This window comes from Saccharomyces paradoxus, chromosome VII (assembly GCF_002079055.1).
Source record: "Saccharomyces paradoxus chromosome VII, complete sequence".
Lineage (NCBI taxonomy): Eukaryota > Fungi > Ascomycota > Saccharomycetes > Saccharomycetales > Saccharomycetaceae > Saccharomyces > Saccharomyces paradoxus.
The window spans coordinates 248,154-272,856 of record NC_047493.1 but is presented as its reverse complement, the minus strand read 5'-3'; the positions used below and the strand labels follow the sequence as shown (position 1 = coordinate 272,856).

Here is a 24,703-nt window from a genome sequence, read left to right as displayed (position 1 = left end):
TTGTCCTGAAAAAAAAAAAGGTAAAAGGTGTTAACCAAACACATGTTGAAATGCTAGTCAAGAAAGAATGGCAAAATAACAGAAAAGGGAAGGAGCAAAAGGTGGTAAAAAGAAAAACCATAATAATAATGAATAAAAAAAAAAATGCAATGTAATGTTGAATGTAATGCAAAGGGGAGGTGATATTGCAATTCTGTTAAAGAACTGTTATCGTTGTTGTGTTATTATAGGCTTAGTAGGATGGAATGGATTTGATCATCTGGAGAAATGTAGTCATTGTCGACAATATTGACTAAGCAGTAATCATCAATCAAGGACTGAATGAAGTGGGCACTATGTGGTTTATCATATTTATTCATGTTTAGTTTCCATTCATTTAAGATATGATAGAATTCCTCCTTCCATGCCAAGAAGGATATTTTCTCGACAATGGTAGGTTGAAGAATTTCTCTGCCGGGGAAAATCCCCCAAGTGACAGCATTGGATTTAGAGTTGTCTGGATGGTTACTTAGTAGGTCTCCTTGAGAGTCGATGGCGAAGTAGGTCAAGAACTCGTTGTTCTTCAAGGTATCAATCAACTTCGGTAACTTAGTCTTGGGCAACATAAATTCCAGATATTGCTTCTGATAAACATAACCATCCTTGGGCCCCCAACCATGAATTTTGTCATTGGACCTAATGCCGTTGACTTGAGGTTGAGAATTTATGGTGATGATGGAGTGCTTGTTCAACTCGATCAAGTGAGTTTTGATTGCGTTAATTTCGTCATTGATGGGAATATCACTCCAGGGCAAACACTTCAAGTTCCCATTCAAGTAGTTAATGACCAAGAAGGCGATGTCATTGATGGAAGTAGGGGTAGACCATAATTCGAGACATTTGTTCGCGGATTGCCTGATCAAGTCTGATCCGCACAGATCCAAGTCACCGAACGCGGGCGAAGATGAATCACCAAATCTACCGTTGGGAAATTCGTCGACGGCCCATTGAGAGGTTCTCGCGACATAGGAGTAAGGTCTTCTCTTCCAGAAGATAGGTCTGACCTCCTCGTTTTTACGCTTCGGATTCAAAGACTTCCTCCAAGGCAACACGGCCAATGGATGAGCATTGAACTCGGATTCCGTAGGGAGAATGTTCAACCTTTCCAAAATCATGAGGGGGGCCTTTTCCAAGTTCATGGTGTAGATGTGCAAGTGCGAGATGTAGCCACTGTTGAGCAGTTTTTGGCACATTTGCACGATCAAATTAGTTCCGATATCACGTACCAACTCGTCATCATCCTTGATAGGGTCCAGTTGGGACAAGAACTGCTGCGGGATGGAGATTTGGCCCCATTGAGCCCTTCTTAAGAATGCCGCGTAAGTAGTGATGGGCATGATCCCGGGAATAATGGGCACGTCCATGCCCGCAGCTCTAACTTGAGAACACCAGTTAATGAAATTGTCAACATCGTAAAACATCTGAGTGATAATGAAGTCGCCGCCGGCGTCGATCTTCTGTTTCAAATACTCGAGATCAAGCTTGACGTCCTTAGTGGGCAACTCCGGATGGCACTCCGGGTAGCCGGCAACCCCGATAGCGAAATGGTCACCGTACTTGGACTTGATGTACTTGATCAAGTCCTTGGCATACTGAAAGCCCCCTTCAACGGGTGTCCAGTTTTCGGCATCCCTAGGAGGATCACCTCTTAGAGCTAGGATATTCTGGCACCCGGAGTGGTAAGCGTTCTCTAAAGCCTCGTCAATCATCGAGACGGGCATATTAGTGCAGGTCAAGTGCATGCAGGTTTCCAGACCGAGCACAGACTGCGCTGTCGCAACCAAGTCCGTTGACAAATGAGACAAACGTCCACCGCCCGCATTCCAGGTGATGTCAATGAACTGAGGTAGAGACGCCTCGTACATCCGGTCCATCCGGTCGTACAGATTCTGTACACCTTGTGTAGTCTTGGGGACGAAGTACTCGAATGAGTACGTGGGTTTGCCAGAGGTCTGTCTATGCTGTTCTAACTTTTCCGTGATTTTCATATCGAGATGTGGTCGTGATTTTAGTTTTGGTGGTTCTGTTTGCTAATAAAAAAAGCTTTAGTTTAGGGAGACTATTTCAATCAAGGGGAGCAAGGCAAACTACACGAGACACAAGCTGTGGCATTAGCTTTTGCACGAGCGAAATATCACCTTTTTTTTTTTTACTTTTCGTATATACAGTATATATACGTATATATATATATATAAACGTATACATATATATATTTCATTTTTTTAAAGAATTTGAGTCAAAATTGCATATGCAATATTCACAGTCTATAATCCGAGGGATAGAATGACTAAACGACGGCCCGCTACCGGGAGGAAAAGTCGCTGTTATTTTTTCAGTCGCCCGTAGGTTATCGCCAACTTTTCTTGAGTCATAGTGAACGTAGCGCGGCTGCATCGCGAGCATAGACAACGCCCGTCACTATATACGCAGCCAACAATCCAGACATGTGCTCACGTACGGTGTGGAAACGTGACGCCACCGCAGTCAACAGCAACTGCCATAACCACGTGACCAAGAGTATCAGCAATATCACTACTGGGTGATCGCATGCAATACATCGCGTCAAACGCAGCAGCGCGGCCGCGCACGCGGCCGGCGGCTCAACCAGCGCACGCCACAGACGGGCGCCACAGCTCATTGAGTTGCCGCCACACCGCCGCCATGTCCATAGCGGTCCAGTATCGAAGAGCCGGGTCACCAATCGTACAAGCTGCCATTTTTGGGCGTACAAATGAGCTAGTGCGCGACGCCCAAACACACGAAGTTCCCCTAGAAGAAACATGCACATCAAGGTAGCCAAAAACACGTGCCCAGATGGATCGTGTCCTCCTGCCCAATGGCCTCCGAAACGTCTACATTGTGCTGAAGTGGTAAGCGGACCCTGCCACCTGTGCATCTGGTCATGGATAAAAGCATTGATGCCAGCGGCAGCGCTGGCCGTTACGTTTTCGGCGTTTTTCGGCCCCGTCGCCTGCAGAGCGCCCTGGATTGACTCCATCGAGCGGTCCCAAAGTTGCTGCTGGTGGTGCTCTTGGTCGGTGCCGTGCAATGTGAGGACGTTGTGAATGAGCGCCAACGCGCGCTGGGTCCGGGTGCCCGAGCCCTGGAAGTTTTCGTTCACGTGACCTGCGTCATCAAATACGTCGTAGTGGCAATGGCCACCCGTATATACAAATACCAAGTCCATGATGGGACCTACGCCAAACCATATACCCTGTGTGAATATGTACCACCACACTGTAAGTATGGCGTACCTTTTGAATGACTGGACAATGTGTCTTCGGTCTCTACCGGTTGCTCCCGGCACCGCACGATACCGTATGATGCACCACCATCCGACCAAGGAAGTCCAGAACCACCCTTTCTTCACGAACATAGCGTTTACCAGACCGTCCTTATTCAGCGTTGCTTGCAGCGCCGCGCCGTAGCCATACGCGTTTATGAGGTATCCTACCAGTACCGTCAACGGGCACACCAGTAGGTGTATAGCGTTAAACAATTTGCTAGGCATTGATGTAATATGCCCTGCTTTTGTAGCTGGTTTGAGTGAATTTAACGTTTTCCCTTTGGCTTTTTCGAACTGTGCCTCTTGTATTTTATTTCACGGTTTCCCGCTAACGTGTTCTTAAGGGAACTGAAAAAAGAAAAAGAAAAGAGGGAAAAAAATTGGAAAAGTAAGCCCAAAACTTGTAGTTACTCAGAAGACGGTAAAGTCGTACCAAGCTCCGCCCAGCATGTCAAACACTAGTGGCAACGCACCAGCGACACCTCCCTCGGACCAAAATCCTCTCCCCACGAGGTTCGAAGTGGAGCTCGAATTTGTCCAGTCACTGGCAAACATCCAATACGTAACGTACTTGCTCACTCAACAACAGATATGGAAGTCTCCGAACTTCAAAAACTACTTGAAATACCTGGAGTACTGGTGCAACCCTCCCTATTCGCAATGCATCGTGTATCCAAACTGTCTTTTCATTTTGAAGCTGCTGAACGGGTTCATGGAGTCCGCAATTGTCAACGAAGATGGCCTGCTGGAAGGGCTGGACGAGCTACCCAAGATCATTCAGTTACAGGGCCCGCAATGGATGAATGAAATGGTAGAGAGGTGGGCCAACTGAATGCCCCTAAATATATAACTACATTTGCATACATTCATATATCCATTTATATACACATACATACCCACACACACAGGGACACAAACATATATATATATATATATATATATATATATGCCAGCCGCATAACTTTCTATTTTCTTTTCTTTGTTTTTCTTGCATATTATCTTGCAATGCATTAGAAGATAAAAAAGAAAATCAAAAAGCAAGGCCATCGCCATACTATAAACCTCGCCGCGACTATGCCAGGGCACGAACTGGAAGACGTAATAAATCAACGTTTGAATCTATACGACGTGCTAGAATTGCCCACCCCTCTGGATGCTCATACTATTTACGATGATCTGCCCCAAATCAAACGCAAATACAGATCCCTTGCCTTGAAGTATCATCCGGACAAACACCCGAATGATCCATCGATCATACACAAATTCCACTTGCTATCGACGGCAACCAGTATCCTCACTAATGTAGACGTGAGGCCCCATTACGACCGCTGGCTAATCGACTTCCTACGGAAAACAAATGATGTTGAAAGAAATAGACTCATACAAAAGCTGGAAAAATCTGAATCAGGTACGGCAACAACTTCCTCACCACATGTTGACGTATCGCAAATTCAACGCCATGGTGAGCTACTCAGGAAACTGAAACATTTCAATCTGCCCTATGGTGACTGGAAACATCTGGACAGACAAGACCAAGAAGATGTTTCGCACCATTCATATTACGATTGCTCTACTTTGAGGATTGTCCTTGACAACTTCCCGCAATCAAATAATAAATCGAGCTGCTTTTCTCATTTGCGTAATTATGTATTTATCACGCTGAGTCCCAACGAAATCTACGACATATACTTCTCTGAAAGAAACAACTATTCCAAGAACGATACCATCATTACATATACCGTCTTCGATACCCCCATCACGGCACAACACATATTCCGAAGCTGGTCAGGTGGGAACCTCACACCCACTGTCCACGATATCTCGCCATTGATCCCGCTACATTACTACTCGGATTTTAACTTGGAAACAGAACTGAACGATGATATTGCAAGATTGGTCTCTAATGAACCTATTCTGCTCGACTAGCTTGCACATACGTGATATGTGTGCCTCTTTTTCTTTATCCTATGGAACACCATATTTTCCGGGTCTTCCTTACAAAACGGAAGAAAAAGAAAAAGAAAATCATCAAGTAGTATTATATACAAGATATATATACATTAACTTCTATATTTTAAGAGGAAACACTAGCGAGAGAACAAGTACAAGCTGCGTGACCTACGTATCTGAATAATGCTACGTACTTCGTCTTCCAAATTCGTGGGACAAAGGCTGTTCACCACTGCTCGATCCCTCCAGGCTGCTAAACCGGCACCAAAAGGTAAAACTCAAGGGTTTTCCAAAAAATCATCCTCTGTGTCGTCTTACTCATCCGCCAAGAGGATCACTCCCGGTTCATTATATAAAAACTGGACAGACACCACGCACACTGCTCAATTACAACAGACGGCCGTCCCTTTGGCATTACCTATTTTCAACTTCGAGAACATTTCCAAGACTTTGAATAAGGTAGTATCGTACTCCAACAAACAGTACAAGTCTCTTCATCACTTGGGTTCCTTCAAAAAATCTCAATTCAATGAACTTTTTCAAAAACCGGTTTGTTTAGTTCGTGAAGATGCAACGAATAGGTTTTTGAAGAAACTAGTTTCTCATCCTGTTAAAAAATTTATAATCACTGGAGAGCCTGGTGTGGGGAAAAGCGTACTGCTCTCCCAAGTTCATGCGTATGCAGTTGACTCCAAGCAAATCATCATTAACGTATCATATCCAGAATTATTTTTGAACGGTAGGAATGATTTTTCTTATGATGATGATTTAAAACTTTACATTCAACCAATGTTTTTGAAGAAGCTTATAAGAAAAATATTGAAGGCCAATGACCCTGTGCTGTTAAAATCTATAGAACTCTCTCAAGACTATAAGTTCTCGAACGCAAATCCAAAGAACGCTTCCATAAAACAATTCGTCACATTGAACAAAAAGAAAAACACAGTATTAGATTTGTTATCCGTGATGACCCACTCGCACAACCGTGGAAAATTAATGAAAGCCATTATTGAAGAGCTATCTATCCAATCCAAGGTACCAATCATGTTTACGGTGGATAACTTTTCAAAAATCATAACTACTGCATATTCTGCTTACAGAGATACACAGAATAAACAAATATATTCTCTGGATTTGCAAATGGGTAAATTGATGATGGATATTGTTTCGGGAGAGACGAAGTTTGCTAATAGTGATAGTTCCACTATATTGGCTATCTCCGGCGTCGACAGGACAAACAAAACTTTACCCGTGGCATTGGGCAAGATCCCTGTAGACCCCTATGTTACTAGATACCATTATGAACCCAAGTTCGTCGAATTGCTTCAAAAAGGTAATATCACCGAATTTGAGGTTCCCAAACTGAACAAACAGGAAGTTAACGAAATGATCGAATACTACAAAAAATCAAATATTTTATTAGACAAGGATATCACAGAAAAAAAGTGGGACAACTTAATTGACGAAAAATATTTCCTAAGCGGTAACGGTAACCCAAGAGAATTATTGAAGAGTTTGGTCCTTTCCCATAGATGATGAGCATGTGCATATGCATACATGTGCGTATAAAACATTTTTTATCTTCGCTTATTAAATTTCGCTCATTTTTCATGTATATATTAATGGATAACTTACAGAATCAATACGGCAAAAGCAATTGCTTTTGCTATTTTATCTTATTCAAGTACAAAATCCTTACACCGGTATATATGTATAGATACGTCGATACGTGCACGTGTCAGCCTAATCCGACCAATCATCCTCGTCTACGTATTTTGGCTCGTTATTATTATTTGGAGGCTGCGAATGAACTGGCTTGGAGGCAGATAACGTGGCATTTTGACTTTGAGACGGTAGTGGTCTCCCACTATTGCCCGTCATATTTGCTCTTCTCTCGTCCCAGCGCCTCTTAATCTCACCAACAATCTCCTCGAGGTCCTCCAATGAAACGGAATCGTTGATACTTTCCAAGACTTTCTGGACTACTGATGTATGATTACCATTTAACTTATCATCTCTGAATCTTAACATTTCCCACGCCCCAGTCTCTTGGTTTTTAGCACACTCTACTATCCTACCATTTAGGGGCTGTTCTAAGTTCTTCAAATCTTGCCATTCTTCATCTGAAACGCTCAACTCTGCAAATTTTCTATACGTCCTTTCCAATATTTCAAATTCCTTCCTATCAAAAGGCTGGTCAAAATGTTTTAAACGTGAATTGACATCCGCCCCGCCCTGCCAGACATATAAGCTGAAGACAGGCTTAACATCGTAATTGTAGTACCACCTGTTTCGATCATCTTTGGGTAAAGAAGGATCTTCCACCATTGGAATATCTAAAATCAATTTGAAATCCACGGTGTTTTCTTGTTCTGGCTTCCATTTTAATAACAGTGAATCTTTTCCACCGGCAGTGTAAGGTGCCTTCACAGGAGTAAATATTAGACCATCAGAAAGATGTGGCAACTTATCTAGACTTCTAGCAACTTTCACCAATTGATAACTGAAATCCATATGTTTCATGGAAATTTTAAACGGAAAAGTGGTACAACGATTAGGGTATGCTGCTCTTAAATCGAAATATGGTTTAAAAAATTCTTTCCCTAGGTGTGCTAACCTCGAACTTGTGGGTGATTGTGTGAGACATCTACCATTGATAGCAAGACAATCGAACATTAAATAACGCAACTCTTGTAATTTTGTCATTGGATTAGTTTGTATAACGAGTTCACCATCTAATAGGGTGCCGTCTTGCAGAGTCTCTAGCAACTCTTCTTTCTTCTTCTGGGGTAACCTGGGAAACCTAAATCCGTTAACCAGATAGTAATTATTTTCTCTATCAATCATAAAGCATCCCTGTTCACCCGTCACAGGATTTATCACTATAAACATCAACACCCGCAAACCATCTGTTTTCTCACAAACGTAGTAATCATGCGCAAGCAGCTTCTCTTCTACATCAGAGTGTTGAAAGGACACAGGCTGAGAACCAGGAAATGTTTTTGTAGGTTTTGGAGAATTCAATAGTTTACAGACCATCATCTTCAAGTCTTGCGTGACATTCCCAGGTTGAATGAGCCCAGGAATTTCTGGTGCCAGTCTACCCTCCATCGCTAAAACCATCTTTTAAAAATAGCGACTGTCTTTATTCGCCTTTTTTCTTCTAGTTTGCTTTGTTTCGAATGTTTCAGACTGGATTACCTTCCACCATTTCTTTGGTTATTTTCTGTAATGAACTAATATGCTAAATTACGCTTCGGAGAGACTGGTCCGAGCATCATAGAGAATCATATATTTTATGATATTCGCTATCAAATGGACCAAAGTAAAATGCCATTGAATTAGCAGGTAGTAAATCTGGCATATTGCAATATATTGATACCATCCGTCATTTAACTGATGACACCATGCCCAGAGAAGAGAATCTCAAATTATCTAGAAGAAGAGAGGCTGCCAGAAACGTCAATTATAATGAAATGGAAGTGGACACTGAGTTAGTTAAAAAAGTACAAATATCAGAAAAAAGCAGCGCTAGGAACAAGGATAGCAGTAACCAAACTTCCAGGTGCAGTAGAAGTGCGAGCAATTCAGTCAGTAGAAACGAGAAGTTTAAGTATCAAAAATTTCTTCATGATAAGAATACCTGCTGGAACTTTATTCCTACGTTACCTCCTTCGTTCAGGAAAAATAGCAGGTTTTCTAACGTACTTGATCTGGATGATGCGATGATTGATTTGAGAAAGATGTCTCTTTTCAATACAGAATCCGTACTTTTATCTGCGAACGACACTATTTATATGATATCAGAGCCTGCGGGCGAGCCATATTATATTGGCAGAGTTGTGAATTTTGTCAGCAAGCCAGAATTTTCTAAAACTATTCATGACGCTATAAAGGTGACGTCTGTATTCCCTGCTAAATTTTTTCAAGTTAGAATGAATTGGTTTTATCGTCCTAGGGATATTCAAGAACACGTAAATACTTTCAACCCAAGATTAGTATACGCATCGTTGCACCAGGACATATGCCCGATTTCATCATACAGGGGAAAATGTAGTATATTTCATAAGGACGAAATTTTTGATATTCTTCCTAATGAAAAGGAAAGCATTATACGGCCCAATATCTTTTACTTTGATGAACTTTTTGACAGGTACACTTCGAAATATTACAAAGTTTATAGTACGGACAAAATATTAAACAGGTGGAATAGTAAGTCCCCGTTTCTTTATGTTTTAAATAGGAGATTTCGTTATATCTATGCAGAGCCGAAATATCCATTGGAGAAAGTTTTCAAGAAATACGTTTTCCATGAACTGGAGGTAAATGCATTAAGACCCTCAGATTACGAATGGGATAAAAGATGCCAGTTTTGTAAAGAATGGTGCATCCAAAAGGAGAGCCTTTCGTGCGATGAGTGCGGTGTTTGTGCACATCTGTACTGTATGGATCCGCCACTCGATAGAAAGCCAAACAAAGACGTCGCTTGGACCTGTTTTAGTTGCCTACAGAAGCAACAAGGTACTGAAGACTCGTATCTTAGATTCCAGGAAGAACAAGCAGCGGAACTGGATTTTATTCGCTCTGTGAGACAAAAAATCGAAGATGTTTCTAACAAAGCTATTAAGGAAAATGTTGGTTATAATACCGAAAATTGCTGGTTTCAATATTTGGGGATATATTCCATTTCTCATATTGATGATACATTAAACGAATCTATGTTTTTTCCATACCCTTTCAAACCTTCTAGGGTGGGTATGAAGTATCAATGGAACGGGTGTACTAATAATGGGCCCTGGAGGCAGAACTCGTATTTACATACAGATTCAGAAGAAGAGCGAGGTTCAGTGAAAACATCCGAATTAGCGTGGGTACTGGATCCATCAAAGATTACTGCTCAAGAACTGAATGAATACATTGGACATTGTAAAAGGGAAATATGTCCTATTCTCAAGGTGAGAGGCGAGACTTGTAATTTCATTGATGTAGTTTTAAAGAATTTGATGTTTACAAATTACGATACAGCAGAGGCATTTGAGAAATGTAAAAGGGAGCTTTCCAGAAAATCTTTGAACGAACCAACTTTTACCGCTGTGGAAGTCCGAAAATTTGAGGAAGCTGTCGAAAAGTTTGGGAGTGAATTACGTCCTGTTTGTGGGCATGTGGGTACTCAGCCTATGTCGATGATTGTTAGATTTTATTACAATTGGAAAAAGACAGAAAGGGGGTTTTCCGTGAGAGGGAAACTGAACAAGTTATCAAGAAATAAAAGAAAAATGAGCACTGATGATGATGAAAATGACATAGAGACAAAGTATATAGATGATTCTTCTTTTGATACCGAAAAACTCTCTTTAACAGAATCCTCCTTTCAATGCATGTTTTGCAAAACAGATTACTCCCCCATGTGGTATAAAGTTACTGGCGGTTCAGATGAAGAAAAAATTAAGATAAGAATGCAAACAGGAGTTAACGAGAAAACTGAAATTACAGAGAAATATCCAGCCCATAGCCAGAAGAATGAAAAACTTGGTGCTCTTTGTATTCGCTGTGCTCGTATGTGGCGAAGATACGCGATTAGATGGGTGTCTCCGCTTGATACCTTGAGGAAAATGACAGGAACCAGTCAGAATAGTTTTTATTCAGCGATAGAAGGGATTATTGAGGAAAATAACATCAACAAGTTTACGTTGTCTCCATTCCAAGCTCATAATAAACTGCTAGAATGGGAACTTGTTCAGGATTCGGAGCTAATCATCAGACAAAGAATGAAAGTTTATGAAAACCCAAATTCATTTGTGAAAATGAAACGCTATTCCATGACATTTCATACACAACTTTATAAAATGGCTGTGAGATCATATCGAAAAAATGAGTTCCACCCGGAAAGGATGCAACGAGACCTTGAACTGTTTCTGGAAGACAAGAAAGAGGTAAAAAAAGTCCTCCTCGAAGAAAAGCCAGGAAGAGTGGAAGATACTAAAAATGAATTTCCTGTAAACATAATTCGGCAATCACCTGACACTATCCAAAAAAACGACACAAATCGAAATCGTAGGTGCAATAATGTGTTTATCAAGAATGTTAGCAACGACGGTATTACTAATACCACTCATCCTCCAAATGATTCAATAACAATTTCAATGAAAACTGGCAGCAGTTCTTCGGGTTCATTATCTGTAGATAAAGGTTTTGAATTTGTCAAATTTGATAATAAAACATTTCAGCGATTACGGAATAGCTTAAAATTAGTGAATAATAAACTGCCAAAAAATATGGGACCTTCAACGAAAAAAATTAAAATGATTAATGACATTGCGTTAAATAGTCCGTTAAGCGACAAAAACGGGGCAACGTACTGTTACCCAGTTATTTCACATTCTAAGGACACTTATGTCGCTCTTGAAAAATATCATGATCATAATCTACCAAGCAGAGTGTTGGAAAAAGACATGATTTCGAAACACACAAAGAATAAATCGAAGAATCCTGATTTGCCACGGCCGAAAAATACCACAAGAAATTTTTGCTGTGTCTGCAAAGACAAATTCAATGACGATGACAACTATGAAATAGTATGTGGTAATTGTGGGCTGACAGTACACTACTTTTGTTATGCTGTTAGACTACCGAAGGATATGAAAAAAAACACTAACCTCAAAAAGTTCAAGTGGTTATGCGACCCTTGTTCAAATGATCTCAACCCTATACTCTCAACTACCTACCAATGTAGTATTTGCCCTACTAAAGAGTATGACTATGATAGATGTAAGAGCCAATCAGTTAAAATATGCCCGGACGCATTGAAATGTACGAGCTTGGGGACATGGGCCCATTTGGTGTGCTCACTTTTCAATGAGGATGTCAAATATGGGAACGGACAGGCAATGCAGCCAGCCATTAATACTACTTTTACACTTATCAAAAATAACAGATTTACATGCGGTGTGTGCAGAATACATGGAGGTGGGTTAGTAAAGTGTGAAAAATGCCAATATAGGTATCATACTACATGTGCACAGAACAGCTCCAACTTTAAGCTTATGTTTGAAAAGAGAAATATCTCTGTAGATACTACGCTACCGTGCATAAAAGATGCCAAGCTTAATGAAACTTACATATTAAGACCCGTGCTAATATGTGATAGGCACGATGTCAATTTAGAAGGAAACGAATTTTATCCATTATCGTACAAGCCTCAACATACTCTATCATATATGGAACAATACTGTAGATATTATAAGTGCAAAGCTAACTGTAGTTTGGTGGAGTTGAGATATTTCGAACAGCTTGGAGCACTGCACGGCGAAGTGGTGAGAAACCCACACTACTCTGCCGCTAATCCTAAAATTCACGTACTCCCTTTCGAAAGGATTTGCCCATATTGCGGTACCAATAAAAGTTTATATTGGTATGAAAGTAACGTTTGCCATTCTTGTAACTTAAGGTCAGGTATTCAAGAACCCGATTTTGATAATGCGGACGCTAAAATCACTACTGGTAACGGTATATCGGTGGAAAGTACCCAAAAGTTGATGGAAGGAATTGAGCCAGCTATGTTTGATATTGATATTTCAGAAGCTATTAGTAACAAAAAACTGCATCAACCAAGTCAATAAGTGAAAGTCACGTTTTTGATAGAGAATATGGATCAGTCTTGCTCGGCTTTTTCTCTGTTATTTTTTCGGTATGCTTACAATAAATAACCTTATCCTATTTATGAATACTACAATTTATCACCAGTTACAAAGGAAATTTTTATATATTAATTTGGAGCAGGTGTTACAGTTCTTGAGGTTTGACCTACTATGTCTTTTAATTTATCATCAACTGTTTCAATGGCACCACTTTTTTTATTCCCGGATGCATTTTTGCGAAGCGAAGAACCCCATATCGAATTGGCTAAAATATTTTTCCAGGCTATTACATCTTCCATAGCTTTAAAATGTCTATAATTGACCAGGTCAGTCAATATTTCAACCTGCTTATTCACTTTATTATCACGGGAGATTTTGGTTCTTTTCCTTTCTGAACGGGCTAAAATCCTCGCGCCTGGCCTTTGCGAATTTATTATTGATCTCTTCTGTTCCAAGAGCTTATCTCTCTGATTTTCTAATTCTTGGATTCTATTAAGAACTTTCCGTGTCTTCGAGCTATCATCAAGCTTCATAAGTTCATCCGCAATTACCTCCAGCTTTTCGTCTATCACAGCCTCTTTCCTCTCTTCTGCATCTGCCTGTGCATCAGCTTCACTTTTAACACCGCTGTTTTTACTATTAATATTATCATCAATGTCCATATTATCAACATTCAATTCGTTTTCGGTAAACTCGTTGTTTTCTAACTCCTTTAGCAACTTACCTTCACCCTTAGTGAATGCTGTCAGTGACAGTGCGTGGTCACGCAGGCTAAGAGAACTCTTAATCCGTTCCATTATAGGTCTGATTTGCCTCAAGAGGTCATGCTCTTTGCGACCCCAATTATCTAACCAGTCCATTATTCTTGACAAGTCTTCTAGCTTATCAATACAATACCATTGATCTGGTGATAGTAGCAACCTTGAAGGTGTTTCATCCATAATCTTTTTTTGAATAGGTGTCAGCTCTATAAGTGGGTTGACACGATCGCTACTGTCCAATAGTTCGGTTTCTATTCCATTTTCTACGTAATTATAAGATCCGGATTTAGTTTTGAAAATACCAAACACTTCTTTAGTTGCTTCAGATATTCCTTTGGATTTTCTGATTTTTTGCCAATCGCTTAATTGCTCATCAGTGACCTTCAAAAAGAATTTCGCCGATGATGCCCTAGGCCCCTGAATTAATAAGCGACCTGACTGATAATTCAAACCATTGTTATTCTTGGGCGTCTCATTTGTATCAGCAGGACACTGATGACACGGAACACCATTGTGATCCAGCCAAAAATACCTGTTTCCGTATCGGTCTAATCCCAACGGCTTTAATCTTTGTAAATCGTTTTCAAAAAGACAATTATCGAGGAAATTTTTATCTGATTGTAAAGCTTGCACTTTTTTATCCTGCTCTTCAATTAACTTTTGCTTTTTCTCAATCAAAGCAGGATCAATTGGTTTATTATCTGATTCGGCATCATATTTTTTATCGATACCATCAGCCGATGATGTGTTTTCATCTGTTTTAGTTAACTTCTCTTGTATTGCCTGCAAGTCGCCTTGAAGATTGCTTAGTACGACTGCCTCCGTTTTCAACTCTCTCGCAACCTTGAATCTTTCGCTACGAATTTGACCGCATAGTTCCATGGAATCATCTACAGCAGTTTTAATATCAGGAGAAAAATGTGACACGAGGTCAATAAGTACCCACAGTGCATTAACTTTATCACTGAAGGACAGTTTTCGACAGAAGTTTCTCCAAAGCTGTTTGGGCAATTGAGTAGCTGATATATCTTTGGGTATGATCTTTTCTATGAAAGAATCAATAAACTCTGTGTACATAGGAAGATGCCTACCATCTTGTAAGACACCCAGTAGGATTATGAGCCAGTAACTGTTATTAAATTGCCTTTTCGTTAAACGCTCTATCCAGTTGACATTACGGTAATTTAAACACTTTTCTAATTTAGGATCTAGTGCTTCAGAATCAGAATCAGATCCAGACTTCACTTCGTCTCTAGAGTCTGATTCTCTTTCAATTTCTATTACATCTTCCTTTAATGTGTCCTTTAGGTTACCGACCTTTTCCTTATCTTGTAAAAAAAACCCGCCAACGTTTTGTTCTTGCTTCATCTGCTCTGCTTTTTCATCTTTTTTCTCTGTAAGTACTCCGTTGTTGTCTATTATCCACTCTTCAACAACGACGCAACTCCAATCTCCGTCTTCGTTGATGAACAAACGTAGGAGTGCCGTAAAAACTTCAATGAGAAGAGCGGAGCCATTGTGATTGATATTGTCAAGAACATCGTCTGATGCTGGGTCATCATGAACAATCTTGTACTCAACCTTACTGGAATTTCTTTTCATTATCATGTCACGAATGAGCAAATTTCTTTGCCAATCACTTGAGTTTTCAATGTCTCCATCAGTAATATTCTCTATTTTGCTTTTCAACGCAAGATCACCGTCCTCAACTCTTTGTTCTTTAGACGTTTGCGTTCTTACGTTCACTAAAACAACCTCACCCTTCAACTCATATGGGTCTGTACATTTCAAAGAAGTTATGAATTGGTCAAGGCTAAAATGAGATAAGCAGATTTTCGAACCAAACGTATTCAGAAACTGATAGGCTTGTAATAGCTTTCCGAAAGAATCAAAAGGTCTGGAGATTTTTGTAGAACCCAATGAAATACATTCTAATTTTTCATTATAATATGTTAAGCTTGGAAAAATGTTGGGTGGATGTTGATATGGCAAAGCTAAATCATCCATTATGCTTGTTATTGTTACAGTCGGAGGCTCTGCATTAGCTAATATGGGAACAGCTTCGACATTTTCGGTCTTGGGTTCCTCATTAGCCTCCTTTTTCCTCTTTTTAGAATGATTTTCTGATGTGGCGTTTTGGCTCTTTTTCTTATCTTCTTCCGAGGAATTATTCTCAGCAGCATTTACTTCAGTTTGTTTCCTCTTTTTCTTGGATTCTTTTTTACTAGAAGCATCATTTGTGGTGATACTTTTACTCGACAATTTACTTTGACGTTTATTCTTTTCATTTTCTGGCGACGAAATGCTGGCGCTGTTGGAACGCCTTGCAACGACAGGCTCATCTTCTTTATATTTTAACATGTCCTTTGGCCACTCCATCGTCAAACCATACATCGCTAAGTATTCTGGTTTGACGCACCAGGGTGCACCCATCTTTGAAGACGCTCTCTGTAAGGTAATTTTGAAAAAGCATTTGATTAAATGCTTAGTAAAAGTGGAACGATCCCTGTAAATTTGCCCTTGATCAACTATGAAGGATTTATTACTGGAAGCTGCTTCTTCTATCAGCATATATTTAGTATGAGCAGGCATCACAATTTCTTTGGTCTCTGGATTTATGGTTGCGTTGAATTGAACCTTTTCTTTGATAATGTAACGTCTTTGATATTGATACTGAGGCAAGCCAGGATTACCAACGCTATTGATTTCTGCCATATCATCAGGCTGGGGAGTACTTTGTTGGGAGTTAGAGCTTGTCGTAGAAGCATCTTTCTGTTTACGTAGATAAACAACTTCTCCTGGGAAAAAGTCGTTTTTAAATCTTGCGTAAACTTTCTCCACTAATGCGTCTAACCTTCTTATTCCGTTAAAATGTAAAAATCTTGCAACGGGTTCCCTCAGCTTTAGTGGAAATCTGTCTTCCACGTATTTGAATTGTGTCTCCTCACTATCCAGAGCTTGAAAAAACGTCAGGCAAGAAGTACCCGTGATTTCACATGTGAAATGGTGACGAGTGTAGAAATCAAACCTTCCCAAAAATTCTTCGTAACTAGGAAACCATTCTCCAGTTTCTTCAATATGCCATACTTGCACGTTCAAATCCAATGGCAAAGGCTTGGGATCAGGAAGTAATATAGGTTTCCTTTTATATAATACCATGCTTTATCAAAGGTTTCCTTTATTCTTTCCTATTGTTATTTTCTTTTCTTATTTTTCTTCAATGGAAGTACTACAGTGATCGTAAAATCCGGATGTATCTGCCTACCAGCAATAATTATTAAGTGTGATGTATCTAATGTCGCTTGAAATGTCTACAGCCTTTTGAATAATTATGTATATAATACCACAGAAGTCTCTCAGAAATTTTTTAGAAGAACGGCAAGGAAAGGAAGAAGAGCAAGGAGGAGGAATTTTCTGATCGGTATTATCCTTTTTATTTTTTTTTCTATTTCTACACTTTTTTTCCTCTATAATTTTCCTTTATTATTTTTCATTTCGGGTTTTTCCACCACGTTAAAAATGGATAATAAACTTAACAGAAACAGAACCACGAAATTTTTCTTATTTAAGATTAGACAATACAGAAGGGATGAAGGAAGATGTGTAAGCGAATATACATTTGTTTGAGCCATAGAATCAGTGAGAATTGAATGCGGGCAGAGATCTGCATCTTTATGCGGTGTTTCGAGAGCATTGATAAAGAATCTGGAATAATTCTTAGGAAGATCTGGGGTTTACACCAATATCAGATACTGATTCCCACCATTACAAAGAAATATAGACAGACAAACCCTATCGTGGTTCTATTCAAAGATCATTTATGTCATATTATTAGTACTGTTCTTTGCCGGAGAAAAATTCGTTAAGTCGTTAAAATAGTTACCTAAATACATGTATCAACTATTTACAGCAAGACCGTAGTTCATTCAAAAGTAACTGTGCAGCGGCTAGTTTTCTATTACTGACCATTAGTTCAGTATTGCATAAACAAATCAATAGGCTTACTTCTAATTTAGTCAAAAGCCGTTTAGAGACACCGCATACTTTACTAAAATATTCATGCGAATGAACGAAATCTTCCAATAACTTTGTGCTCAGTCTTACCGCTGCTATTATTACTCGATGGACCTCCTTTTCCTGTAGTTTTGACTTCAATTGCAAAACGTGATTGCCGCTTTCATTCCTTGTTAAAAATAGCGTGTCTATTAAAAACGTTGCTACAAGGTAAACAGTTGGTTGATATTCACATTTGTTTTGAATTCTCTTGAGGAAATCTGCTGATGACAAGGTCGGCTTACTCTTCATATAAAAGTTTGAGTATTCTTTCTTCTCCACTCCAGTATTAAAACCGGTGCACTTTTTACTGCCACTAAGTTTTAGTAGTATTTCTATTGTTTGCTTAAAATTCGCCAGAGCTTCATCAACCGATATATGAGGAACTTCTACATCAATCGATATGCCACGTAGCAGTGGATTTTGGCTTTCAAGCTTAGTTCTTTCTTGATCTTCTTTTTCATCATGTGGTGGACTGATATGCAATCCTCCTATATCAAAGCTTGTAATGCTGCTACATTCGGAAAAAATAGAGCCTTCAACATCTTGCTCCTCCACATCCGTAGCATCGCCAATTTCGAAACTAGCAGTTGGAGATTTGAAGAGTGGTGACCTACGGCGAGGTATGTTTAACCCATTTTGTTGGTGAAAAAGGTCTTTATCAAAAATAGAACTTGTGTAACCTGTGGTATCCTCAAGCTCATCATCACTTAGTTCAAAATTAGACGTCGAACTAAAACTAGTGCCATTAATACGTGCGCTCGAATCATCACCCATAGAATTATATAACCCTTTCCCCCCATTCAACAACCCCACCTGGAAATTGTTTATGTTCTCTATATTCTGCGCCAAATAATTATTCATTTCATTAGCAGATTCCAACAGTTGCTCTACACGCATCCTATTTCTTAAAGTATCTGCTGTACCGCATGGCGGCACTTTCTCGGTCTTGCTGTTTGGAAGACCAGGCGTATTTGATCTGGATTGTTCCCATTCACTTGTTAAATCTGAAAAATTCTCACTCTGTGAAGACTTTGGTTTCAAAGGTAACTCGAACGCAGTATTGTAATCGTCCACGATTCCCAAGCTGATGGGGCGTATATCACCATCATCAAACCCTTCTGTGTCTGTGGTATTGTTTTTACTCATTTCCATTTTGCGAGTAGTCTATTTGCGCATGGAATACCTATATTATGCTAACCGAGGCTTATAGAATAGTGCTAATAGTTGAACTGATTGAGTAGCAAAACATATCGATCCGCAAAACTCACTCAGTATGCTTTTAAAGTAAGACAAGTTTAAAGTAATTCCTTACTAAACATCGCTGAGAAAGAAAGGAAAAATGGTATGATATGAAGTAAGCTCCGCATCGGTGTAATATGCTCCGACCTTCCCGAAAAGATATATTCCGGGCATAAAAATATTTGACTAAAACTATGCAATAATACTTTTACTACTTAGAAGTCGTACGTATTAAAAAGGTATTTAAAAAGACGGAGATATGTACTAATCACTGGAAAGCAATTAGTACAATCTGAAAGCTGGACCCATGGAGGACTTAACAACCAAGGAACCAACATTTTGCCAGTTCTTCTTCAACAAAGAAACGAAGAAGTTAACAGACATCAAGATTTGGTTAACCAAAACGTCTTCTTCCATTTCAACGTTACCGACAGCAACAGCCAAACACAAGACCTTCTTCAATTGGAACTTGATGGTAGATCTGACATCAGTGACCTTACCGTACAAGTCATCGTTGTGAGAGACTGGAGTTGGGAACTTACCAGCCTTGGACAATTGAGGACCCAATAGTCTTGGAACTTGCTTAATCAAGACTTCGGAAGCGATGAAGGCGTTGTACTTCTTGGACAACTTCTTGATCAACTTCTTGTTCTTGTTCAACTTCTTCAAGTCATCGACGGACATAGCGTCAACACCACAAGACTTAGCTCTGTCAACATCGAAAGCATCACCGAAGATACAGATGGACATGTTTGGTCTTGGACAGTTTGGCAACTTCAAAGAACCAGAGAAACGCTTGTCTCTTTGAGGGTCATAGTTCTTCAAACCGACTTGTAGTTCGACGGTTTCCAAGAAGTTTCTCTTCTTGGTTTCGTTGGAATACTTCAACAATTCCTTGACGTGTTCTCTGACTTGAGAAGAGCTGATCTTAGACATTTTATTGATATGTAATTAGTCTTCCAAAGTATTTGGTGGTCCGTGAGGCTTGCGACTAGTTCTATGGATTCTTCACTCACACCTTAAGAACCCACTAGATATTCGATTGCTCAAGAGTACAGCGAAGATGTACTATATGTCTTAATGCCAATTGACCACATTTCCCATTTGCGTCCTTCTTCCTCGTGCTATCTGCGGGAAAAAAACATTTAGGAAAAATAATTCGAATGCCTGTACTGCACCCGTACATGTTTAAGAATGTGTGGGTTCAAAAAATTGAGGTATCTAACGTTTTGCCGCTGACTGTTCGTAGTTTAACTTTCTGCGATGAGGTTAATGAAGGTAGCTTTATTCACCGTAACCTGAAAGGAGAGATGTTAATGGGTGGGATAGCGGGGCGAATTGAATTTTTGGTAGTTCTTCTCTTCTTGAAATTGAGCATACTGCTCAATTATCTCATATTTTCTGCATTTTTTTTTTCTGGTTCTTTTCAAAAAGCAAAGATGAGTTAGTTAATTTGTTCTGGTCAAAGAGGAGGGTTCATTATACGTTTCTATGGTTTTCATAAGATCACATTTACCAGCCGTTCTTTTGGAAATGATAATGTCCGGTTAAAGGGCGTGCCCGTCAATGAGAGAAAAATGTCAGCCTCAAATACAGATAGAAAGTTTCAACCGTCAGGAAAGGCTTACAGGTCTGAAAGTAATGACTACACGTACGGACGGGAAAGTTACATCATGCTTTTAGCGTACAATCGTATCAGGAGTATAGTATCGTCTTCTTTAGGTCGAATATATGTACGATATAATTCTAACTCACAAAACAAATGGCTGAATAGACAACTGAGGGATCCCTATACAAAAGAGGCCAAGGTCCAAAATCTGAGGTCTAGAGCTGCATTCAAGCTTATGCAGATTGATGATAAATATCGGCTTTTCAATAAAAATAAATCAGACCAGAGAATACTAGATCTTGGGTATGCTCCGGGGGCTTGGTCTCAAGTAGCACGACAAAGAAGTTCGCCGGATTCAATGATATTGGGTGTTGACATTCTGCCTTGTGAACCTCCGCGTGGTGTGAACTCGATTCAAGCTAATATTCTGGCCAAAAGAACTCATGATCTTATACGGCTCTTTTTTTCGAAGCACTTCCAATTAAATAGACACGATGAGTTGCATAAGGACCATGGCTACTTCCAGGACATGCTCGAGGAGGAACTAACTCATGTGAAAGACACTGAATTATATCGTGAAATATTTACCTCTGATGACAATTATGACACTCCGGGTACAAATAGTACCCTAAAAGAACGAGAAAAATTCCCAGTTGATGTAATTATAAGTGATATGTATGAACCCTGGCCTCAAACAACCGGCTTTTGGAATAACATTACTAATCAAGCTTATTTTAGGATGGCTAATACAACTGGCGTCAGCATAAGAGACCACTACCAATCTATTGATTTGTGTGATGCCGCCTTAATTACAGCTATAGATTTATTGCGACCCTTAGGCTCGTTTGTTTGTAAATTGTACACCGGTGAAGAAGAAAACCTGTTTAAAAAAAGGATGGAGGCAGTTTTCAATAACGTCCACAAGTTTAAGCCTGACGCTTCCAGAAGCGAATCTAAAGAGACCTATTATATTGGGTTAAAGAAGAAAAAAAATATAGATAAACTGGACGTGTTTAGTAACTGATGATATGATTTGGTTGCGCGAAGAGCTTTAAGTCACGTTCATTTTTACACCTATCGCAATAAAATAAAAAAGTGTACATCTGTATATATATATGTATACCATCCATTGGAGATGTTTTCTCATTTGTTGATTAGTTCTTTATTTGTCTTTCTACGAGGTGGTTAGCTCTCTTCTTCTGCTGGTTCTGACACTGCCACTCCTTGCTCTGACTGTTGTTGTGGTTGTTGATGTTGTTGTGGAGCTTCCTCTTCTTTTTCGACTTCAGCTTCCCCTGAATTGGATTCTTTAAACTCGCTGTCTTCGTCTTCAGCTTCTTCGTCTTCAGCTTCTTCGTCTTCTTGAGCTTCTTTTGGTGTTGGAGTAGAATCTAAATCAATCAGCGGCTGGGTATCGGCTGGACTCGAGGAGCTTGCTAAACCTTCGGCCTCGCAAACCCTTTCTGATACAGTCTTCTTACCATTGAGTATCAAATTTTCTTTCCATTTTGTAACAATATCGTTAACTTCATCATCCCCCAAACCATACGTTGATCCTAAGAAAGCGGCTTCAGAAAACCTTTCGGACTTGATTAAAAGATCCTTAGCGCCTAGTATATCGCCAGCGATCCAATACGCATTGAAAGCCAAATTGAACTTACCGGCTGTTTCAGCATCTTTAGCTAAAGCGACCAATCCCTCTTTGTTATTGAAAGATGAGTGCAATAGGAATAAAGATTCTAGGTCATGCGCTTTTGTGAAAGCTTCAATAGCAAGCTTAAAATTGAACCTCTGCAAGGAAGCATCACCCAAGGATCTCCATCTCATTTCAGCGCTCTCATCCGTCAACAAATCGCGAGCGAGCGTAAGTTGACCGACTTTTAAGGCTAACTCGAATTTTTGATCTTGATCAGGAGAAATATTTAATGCTTCTTCATAATATTCTTGGCCTTCCAGAAATCTAGCGATCTTTGTAAGAGAGTCCTTACCTTCAACATTTGGAAGCACATTTTCAATGGCTTCTTCAATTTCCCCTCTTAAAGTCAATGTTTGGAACTCCAGAACCTCTAGGGATATTTCGTAACCATAAACATGCACCTCTCTGTCAGCTAAATATACTTTATTATCACGTGCCAAATAGCCTAAAAGGTACATTTCCTTTGTGTAATGGGCTAAGTTATAAGTCTTACCACCGACGAAATAGTTTAGTCTGTTAGTTGCTGTGGTAAAAATAAAGACATCACCAACCCATTTGCCTGATGTAACGGATTCGCTTAGCTCATACAATACGTCAAAAGCTTCATCAACACCTTCTGAATCGTCGATATTACCATTACTTGCTGCTTCAAGGTAAGCATCCTTGTTAAATAATAAGGTGTAACCGCTCGCTTCATCACCGCTACTATTGGTGTTGACAATCATTACTAGCTCACCGTTATCGGACCAAATTACATCCTTAGCATTAACATCAATTCTTCTAACTAGTGTACCGTTGTCCCAGTCGAAGAAATAAACAAAGCCATCAGACTTCACACCCAATAAGGCACCTGGAAATAGTCTATCAATAACAGAATGCAATGGGACAGACCATGATGTAACTTCTTTGAAATTCTTGTAGTATTTGATTTGTCCAGTCTCGTCAATTAAAGCATAACTGTTGGAGTCGGGGCCCCAAACAAAGTCTTGGCATTTACCAAATGCTTTGTTTCTCCAAGCTAAAGCTGTATAGATAACGTATTCACCATCCCCGACAACTGTAACAAACCTACCGTTTGGAGAATGGGCTAAAGATTGAGGGAAAACATCAACAGACCCCAGCTCTTTAGTTTGTAAGGATAATGGTTCATCTTGTTCAACTTCTTCGTTACCTCTTATAACGGCAGTAAAAATGTCTGAAGCTGCGGCATTTTTACCACCTGACCACACTAGCTTACCGACGGGGTCAAGTGATAAAGTTGGTACATCATTTCCCAATGAAAGTACGGTAAATCCATTATCAAACCCGGATGCAATGTAGTTTTTACGTCCCGTTGGGTGGGTAGCAATACACCAACTTCTTTCTAAGCCAACATTTAAAGTCTTTTCCACCTTGTAAGTGGAGGAATTCCAGATCTTTAAAGTACCATCTTCGGAGCCAGAAATTATAATGGGTAACGTTGGATGAAAAACAGCAAAAGAAACGTTAGACATGTGGCCTTCTAGAGTGGCTACACATGACTTTGTTTGGTAATCCCAAATTTTGATGGTTAAGTCGTCCGATGCAGTAATCATATAGGGCTTGTCAGGTAATGGGTAATAATCAACATAATTTACACCTCTTTCCTGTCCTGTAGTTAACGTAAAATTTGGTGTCGATTGTCCCAGTGACCAAACTTTAACGGTTCGGTCCAAACATCCGGAAGCAAACGTAGAAGGATCCTTTGGATTGAATGCGACGCACATGACAAAATGTTCGTGGCCTTCAAACGTTTGTTCTAAGGCCCAATTATTTTCCCAATTCCATAGTTTGACTGTCAAATCATCACTTCCGGATAAGACATAAGGCTTTGTTGGATGTACAGCAATGGAACGGATATAGTCTGGATGAGCTTCGAAATCGACGACTTTTTCACCTGTATTATAATTGAAGACTCTGATCCTGAAATCATCACTCCCAACAATTATCCAATTCTTTCTTGCAATGAATTTACCTGCTCTAACAGGTGTTTCGGTAACTTGAATGGATCTAACCTCAATTTGTGTTTCGTAATTCCAAATCTCAACACGGCCAGAGTACAAGGTTGTCAAAACCCATGGCTCAGTTGGATGAAAATCAATACCTTTGACTCTATCGGATCTATTACTGAAAGTTTTCTATCATAAGCATAAAATGTAAAAATAAAGAAAATGCAAAGAGCAAATACATTTATTTCAAAATCCTTCTGTTAGTAACTATTATTAATGTTTTCGATTTAAAAGGCAGCCGTCGAAAGATTCAACTTTGCCTTCTTCGCGAACGAGATCATTTCCTAACCATATGAGTTGTCGGAGCTTGTCCGCAATTGCATTAGCAAAACGCGCTCTGGTAACATACCTTTATGTCCAACTTCATCGTGTCCGTATAATTGTTTCGACTGGTGGTCTTAGT

At 39.7% G+C, this 24,703-nt stretch overlaps 12 protein-coding genes across 12 annotated transcripts; 5 read left to right on the top strand and 7 right to left on the bottom strand.

The window, feature by feature from the left end:
• Positions 1 to 224: 224 nt before the first annotated feature.
• On the bottom strand, positions 225 to 2,027 carry MET13 (methylenetetrahydrofolate reductase (NAD(P)H) MET13; the record flags this gene model as incomplete). The annotated part of the gene is made up of 1 exon (XM_033910354.1): positions 225 to 2,027. One exon carries the CDS (start codon positions 2,025 to 2,027, stop codon positions 225 to 227), a length of 1,803 nt encoding a protein of 600 aa, XP_033766245.1.
• A 380-nt stretch (positions 2,028 to 2,407) lies between these two features.
• Positions 2,408 to 3,550, bottom strand: SCS3 (Scs3p; the record flags this gene model as incomplete). Its single annotated transcript, XM_033910353.1, has 1 exon — positions 2,408 to 3,550. The coding sequence occupies one exon, from the start codon at positions 3,548 to 3,550 to the stop codon at positions 2,408 to 2,410; it is 1,143 nt and encodes a 380-aa protein (XP_033766244.1).
• Positions 3,551 to 3,773: 223 nt separating this feature from the next.
• Positions 3,774 to 4,157, top strand: SOH1 (mediator complex subunit SOH1; the record flags this gene model as incomplete). Its single annotated transcript, XM_033910352.1, has 1 exon — positions 3,774 to 4,157. The coding sequence occupies one exon, from the start codon at positions 3,774 to 3,776 to the stop codon at positions 4,155 to 4,157; it is 384 nt and encodes a 127-aa protein (XP_033766243.1).
• A 242-nt stretch (positions 4,158 to 4,399) lies between these two features.
• On the top strand, positions 4,400 to 5,251 carry CWC23 (U2-type spliceosomal complex subunit CWC23; the record flags this gene model as incomplete). Its single annotated transcript, XM_033910351.1, has 1 exon — positions 4,400 to 5,251. The coding sequence occupies one exon, from the start codon at positions 4,400 to 4,402 to the stop codon at positions 5,249 to 5,251; it is 852 nt and encodes a 283-aa protein (XP_033766242.1).
• A 207-nt stretch (positions 5,252 to 5,458) lies between these two features.
• RSM23 (mitochondrial 37S ribosomal protein mS29) lies at positions 5,459 to 6,811 on the top strand (the record flags this gene model as incomplete). The annotated part of the gene is made up of 1 exon (XM_033910350.1): positions 5,459 to 6,811. One exon carries the CDS (start codon positions 5,459 to 5,461, stop codon positions 6,809 to 6,811), a length of 1,353 nt encoding a protein of 450 aa, XP_033766241.1.
• A 207-nt stretch (positions 6,812 to 7,018) lies between these two features.
• CEG1 (mRNA guanylyltransferase) lies at positions 7,019 to 8,398 on the bottom strand (the record flags this gene model as incomplete). Its single annotated transcript, XM_033910349.1, has 1 exon — positions 7,019 to 8,398. The coding sequence occupies one exon, from the start codon at positions 8,396 to 8,398 to the stop codon at positions 7,019 to 7,021; it is 1,380 nt and encodes a 459-aa protein (XP_033766240.1).
• Positions 8,399 to 8,682: 284 nt separating this feature from the next.
• Positions 8,683 to 12,894, top strand: SNT2 (DNA-binding E3 ubiquitin-protein ligase SNT2; the record flags this gene model as incomplete). Its single annotated transcript, XM_033910348.1, has 1 exon — positions 8,683 to 12,894. One exon carries the CDS (start codon positions 8,683 to 8,685, stop codon positions 12,892 to 12,894), a length of 4,212 nt encoding a protein of 1,403 aa, XP_033766239.1.
• A 146-nt stretch (positions 12,895 to 13,040) lies between these two features.
• On the bottom strand, positions 13,041 to 16,832 carry ITC1 (Itc1p; the record flags this gene model as incomplete). Its single annotated transcript, XM_033910347.1, has 1 exon — positions 13,041 to 16,832. The coding sequence occupies one exon, from the start codon at positions 16,830 to 16,832 to the stop codon at positions 13,041 to 13,043; it is 3,792 nt and encodes a 1,263-aa protein (XP_033766238.1).
• A 741-nt stretch (positions 16,833 to 17,573) lies between these two features.
• On the bottom strand, positions 17,574 to 18,881 carry PCL10 (Pcl10p; the record flags this gene model as incomplete). The annotated part of the gene is made up of 1 exon (XM_033910346.1): positions 17,574 to 18,881. One exon carries the CDS (start codon positions 18,879 to 18,881, stop codon positions 17,574 to 17,576), a length of 1,308 nt encoding a protein of 435 aa, XP_033766237.1.
• Positions 18,882 to 19,250: 369 nt separating this feature from the next.
• On the bottom strand, positions 19,251 to 19,904 carry RPL1B (60S ribosomal protein uL1; the record flags this gene model as incomplete). Its single annotated transcript, XM_033910345.1, has 1 exon — positions 19,251 to 19,904. One exon carries the CDS (start codon positions 19,902 to 19,904, stop codon positions 19,251 to 19,253), a length of 654 nt encoding a protein of 217 aa, XP_033766236.1.
• Positions 19,905 to 20,545: 641 nt separating this feature from the next.
• On the top strand, positions 20,546 to 21,601 carry MRM2 (21S rRNA (uridine2791-2'-O) methyltransferase; the record flags this gene model as incomplete). The annotated part of the gene is made up of 1 exon (XM_033910344.1): positions 20,546 to 21,601. One exon carries the CDS (start codon positions 20,546 to 20,548, stop codon positions 21,599 to 21,601), a length of 1,056 nt encoding a protein of 351 aa, XP_033766235.1.
• Positions 21,602 to 21,762: 161 nt separating this feature from the next.
• On the bottom strand, positions 21,763 to 24,667 carry SEC27 (coatomer subunit beta'; the record flags this gene model as incomplete). The annotated part of the gene is made up of 2 exons (XM_033910343.1): positions 21,763 to 24,429; positions 24,650 to 24,667. 2 exons carry the CDS (start codon positions 24,665 to 24,667, stop codon positions 21,763 to 21,765), a joined length of 2,685 nt encoding a protein of 894 aa, XP_033766234.1.
• Positions 24,668 to 24,703: the final 36 nt, after the last annotated feature.